The sequence below is a fragment of the Lucilia sericata genome, unplaced genomic scaffold, assembly GCF_015586225.1.
Source record: "Lucilia sericata isolate MDLA Ls3-8-SP2 unplaced genomic scaffold, ASM1558622v1 Contig002197F_arrow, whole genome shotgun sequence".
Taxonomy (NCBI): Eukaryota; Metazoa; Arthropoda; class Insecta; order Diptera; family Calliphoridae; genus Lucilia; species Lucilia sericata.
In genome coordinates, this window is record NW_023996031.1 from 1,804 (window position 1) to 5,838 (window position 4,035).

At 33.5% G+C, this 4,035-nt stretch overlaps 2 protein-coding genes across 2 annotated transcripts; both read right to left on the reverse strand.

Annotated features, from left to right (window-relative positions):
* Window positions 1-659: 659 nt before the first annotated feature.
* Window positions 660-1,798, reverse strand: LOC119613574. Its single transcript, XM_037969598.1, has 2 exons — window positions 1,608-1,798; window positions 660-1,548 (listed from the first exon to the last, which is right to left on the reverse strand). The coding sequence occupies exons 1-2, from the start codon at window positions 1,632-1,634 to the stop codon at window positions 739-741; spliced, it is 837 nt and encodes a 278-aa protein (XP_037825526.1). The 5' UTR covers window positions 1,635-1,798; the 3' UTR covers window positions 660-738.
* A 304-nt stretch (window positions 1,799-2,102) lies between these two features.
* On the reverse strand, window positions 2,103-3,160 carry LOC119613573 (peritrophin-48-like). Its single transcript, XM_037969597.1, has 2 exons — window positions 3,124-3,160; window positions 2,103-3,067 (listed from the first exon to the last, which is right to left on the reverse strand). The coding sequence occupies exons 1-2, from the start codon at window positions 3,148-3,150 to the stop codon at window positions 2,210-2,212; spliced, it is 885 nt and encodes a 294-aa protein (XP_037825525.1). The 5' UTR covers window positions 3,151-3,160; the 3' UTR covers window positions 2,103-2,209.
* Between the last annotated feature and the right edge of the window lie 875 nt (window positions 3,161-4,035).

Genomic DNA, 4,035 nt, shown 5'->3' on the forward strand with positions numbered 1-4,035 from the left:
TTCTAGTTCTAATTCTGTTCACTTCTGTTTTGGTTATATCCTTCACATTTGTTCGTCATTTAGTTTGTAATTTATACAGTTCCGAGTCCTTATAGATAACATACTCGATTTAGCCACGTCCGTCTGTATGCCCGTATATATTCTGAAATCAGTTTTCAGATGTTTGCGAGATCCGAATCGTTAATAATTGTGTAAGACAAGATTTCGGGAAGATCACTATTTAAAATCAGCATAATCGGCCTATAAATTACTCAAATATGAGCAAAATTCCGAAACGACCCATGAAAATATAACATTTTTTCCTTCTTGATTAGCTTTTTTAGGAAACTATGCCAACTATTGCAACAAATTTTCTCACAAGTATTTTCTTTCGTACAGGTATTAACATGGCTTAATAATTACATATACATAGCTCCTACATAAATTTACATACTTCCGGAATATTAATTTATTGTTAATAATTCCCTCTAGAATATCGGTATTACTACAAAATTTTGCAAATATACATCTAATATCAACTAAATCCTAGATGGGTCCATAATTAATCATAGCTCCTTCATTAACAAATGATAATATCGGGAAAATTTAATTCGAGGTGTTTATATAAAATTAGACTATAGGTGAATATTCGGCGTAGCCGAATATGGGACTCTATCATGTTTTTATTTAAATCAATTATATATTTGCTCTTAAAAGATTTCGAGTCATTACACTCAACTCGTTTATTTTATTATAAAATCAACATTTTCCAAAAACACAACTCTTTGTATCATCGCTATAATGAGTGCCCGCTGGACATTCGTTCGGAACCAATAGTCCGTTAACACAAACAAAATACGAGTAACAATCATAGGGATTTGGAGTTAAATCACTACCACGTACACAAGTCTTAATTTCTGGTACAGCAGTTGGTGCAGGTGGTGGTGCCACAGTCGAAGATATATAGGGAACACATTTGTTGTTAACAAAAATATAACCATTCTGACAACGATACAATACAGGATAACGTACTACATTGCCGCCCATATTTGTAGCGTGACACACATAATAAATGCTAGAATCCGTAGGCCAAGCACCCATTTGTCCCAGTTCTTTACACTCATACTGTGGCTTCAAACAAATGTCAGTTTCTGGGGTTAGGGAACAAGTCTTGCTGGCTGGTGAATAGGCTGTACCACTGGGACATATTAAACGTTCTCCTTCATTCTTATTATCGCATACATGATAGTATTTACAATCATAGGGATCGGGAAAGATGCCTGAATTTTGACATTCAAATTTAGGACCTCTACTGCTTTCTTTGCAGGTCTGCTTGAAAACACAACCACGAGCCTCCTCGTCACAATACAAATTATGTTCAGTTTGACACTCGCTTACTTTTAGTGTGGTCCAGTCGCCACCTTGTTGCAAACAAAAAGCTAAAGTGCCACAATCTTGACAAATAAACTGACCATTGCGTATATCATCGCAGGGATTTTGAACCGTACTAAAAGGATCTATTAGCTCGGAATATTGTTTACCCCATGAGAGTGTTAATGAAACTAAAAGCTGAAGACAAAAATAAACATAAATGTTTACAAGAAACTATTTAGGTTTTTTGAACTTACCAAGAGAGGTAGTATGCCGTTTTTCATTTTGTCTGAATCCCAAAATGAAACTGTTGGTATTTTATGTTTAATGTGTGGTTTATATATTAAGTTGTCGACTTTTTTTCTGGATACTAAGTTCTTATCAAATTAATTACTTGCTGTTTAAAAATCTAAATTATTGATTAAAAAATGCCAATTCCATTTTTATCATCATTTTCATCATTTAGTTATAAATAGAGTTATTATTAAGGGGTTTCTTTCGTCAGTTTCTATTTAGTTCAGTTGTATTTCTAGATTTACAAAAACTAGGCTTACATATGGGGATAATCTCTTTTGTTTCCCAATCTTTTTCTGGGTTTTTAGATTTGGCGGGCTTATGAAGCGTCAGAAAATTTTGTTTGTAATACGGTTCTTGATTGAATTACGAATGAGAGTGTGAATAAAGAATAATTGTTTCGTGTGAACATGACATAAGGTAATTCAAACTGAATAAGGTATTTTTTTATAATATTTATTGCGGTATAATATGGTTGGTTAATACACATGGTTAATATGGTTAATACAATAATTTGGATATAGATAGTAGATAATAATTCGCGAAACATGTAATTCGATTCGAATTACAAATAAAAGCGTGATTTACGAGTAAACGTTTCGTATGAATAGATATTACATTTTCCAAAAATACAACTCTTTGAGTCATCGTTATAATGAGTGCCCGTTGGACAGGTGGTGGAAACCAATAGACCATTAACACAAACAAAATACGAATAACAATCATAGGGATTAGGAATAATACCACTTCCACGTATACATGTCATAATTTCTGGTACAGTAGTTGGTGCAGTTGGTGGTGCTTCAGTCGACGATGTATAGGGAATACATTTGGTGTTAACGAAAACATAACCGCTCCGACAACGATACAACGCCGGATAACGTACTACATTTTCGTCCACATTCGTAGAATGACAAACATAATAAATGCTGGGATCTGTTGGCCAAGCACCCATTTGTCCCAGTTCATTACACTCATATTGGGGTTTCAAACAGATGTCGGTTTCTGGGGTCAGAGAGCAAGTTTTACTGGCCGGTGAATAGGCTGTACCACTGGGACATATAAAACGTTCACCTTCATTACTATTATCGCACACATGATAATATTTACAATCATAGGGATCGGGAAAGATGCCACCATTTTGACATTCAAATTTAGGACCTCTATTGGGCTCCTTGCACTTATGTTTGAAAATGCAACCGCGAGCCTCCTCGTCACAATACAAATTATGTTCAGTTTGGCACTCGGTTACTGTCAGTGTTGTCCATTCACCATCTTGTTGCAAACAAAAAGCTAATGTACCACAATCCTGACAAATAAACTGACCATTGCGTATATCATCGCAGGGATTTTGCACCCTACTAAAAGCATCTATCAGCTGGGAATATTGCGTGGCCCATGAAACCTTTAAAGAAGCTAAAAGCTAAAAAAAAATTATATTAGTTAAAATTTTAAGGATATTTAGATTTATAATCTTACCAAGAGAGGTAGTATGCCGTTTTTCATATTGTTTGATTTCCACTTGAAACTGTTAACATTTTATGTTTAATATGTGGTTTATATATTAAAAATATAGCATTTTTTTGGATACCAAACTCTTATCAAATTAATTACTTGCTTTTTAAATACTCAGTAATAATTAATCAATATTTAAAAAATTGAAATTGCATTTTAATCGTGATTTACAAAGTTATAAAGCTTTACCCAGTGTGCTTTGCTACCCTAAAAGCAGTATAAATAAAAAACCCACTTGAAGATTCTAACTGCAATAGTTCTCTAGATTTACAGTATGTTACATATTAGCGATGCCAAGCAAATTACTGAAAGTTCGCCAATTTCTATCTATCTATGAAAAATTTGAATAATATAATAGTTTCCAAGATATACGAAATTTCGTATTTAATTAATTTATGTAGTGTCAAGCCCCCAATTGAAAGCTCGCCCGTTATTCTCTAAATGTTCACATGAATGTCAGAGTTTTTTATGTAAAATTTTAAGATTCTAGCTCTAGTAGTTTCCAGATATACAATTTTTCTATTTCATTCATGAAAGTCCGATCTTTTTCCTCCAAAATATTCAGATGATTATTGAAGTAATTTCTGCAAAATTTGAAGAATCTAGTTGTATTAGTTTTCCAGTTAAACGAAATTTTATATTTAAGTCATATGGGAGTTGTCAAGTTCGCCATTGAAAGTCCGCCCGTTATACTCGAATTGTTCAGATGAATGTCAAAGTTTTTCAAGTAAAATTTGAAGATTCTAGCTCCAATAGTTTCTAAGATATACGATTTTTTCTAATTAATTCATATGGGGGCTCCACGCCCCCCCCCCCTATGAAAATCCGCTCGTTTTCCCCCAAAATGTTCAGTTGAATATTAAAGTAATTTATGCA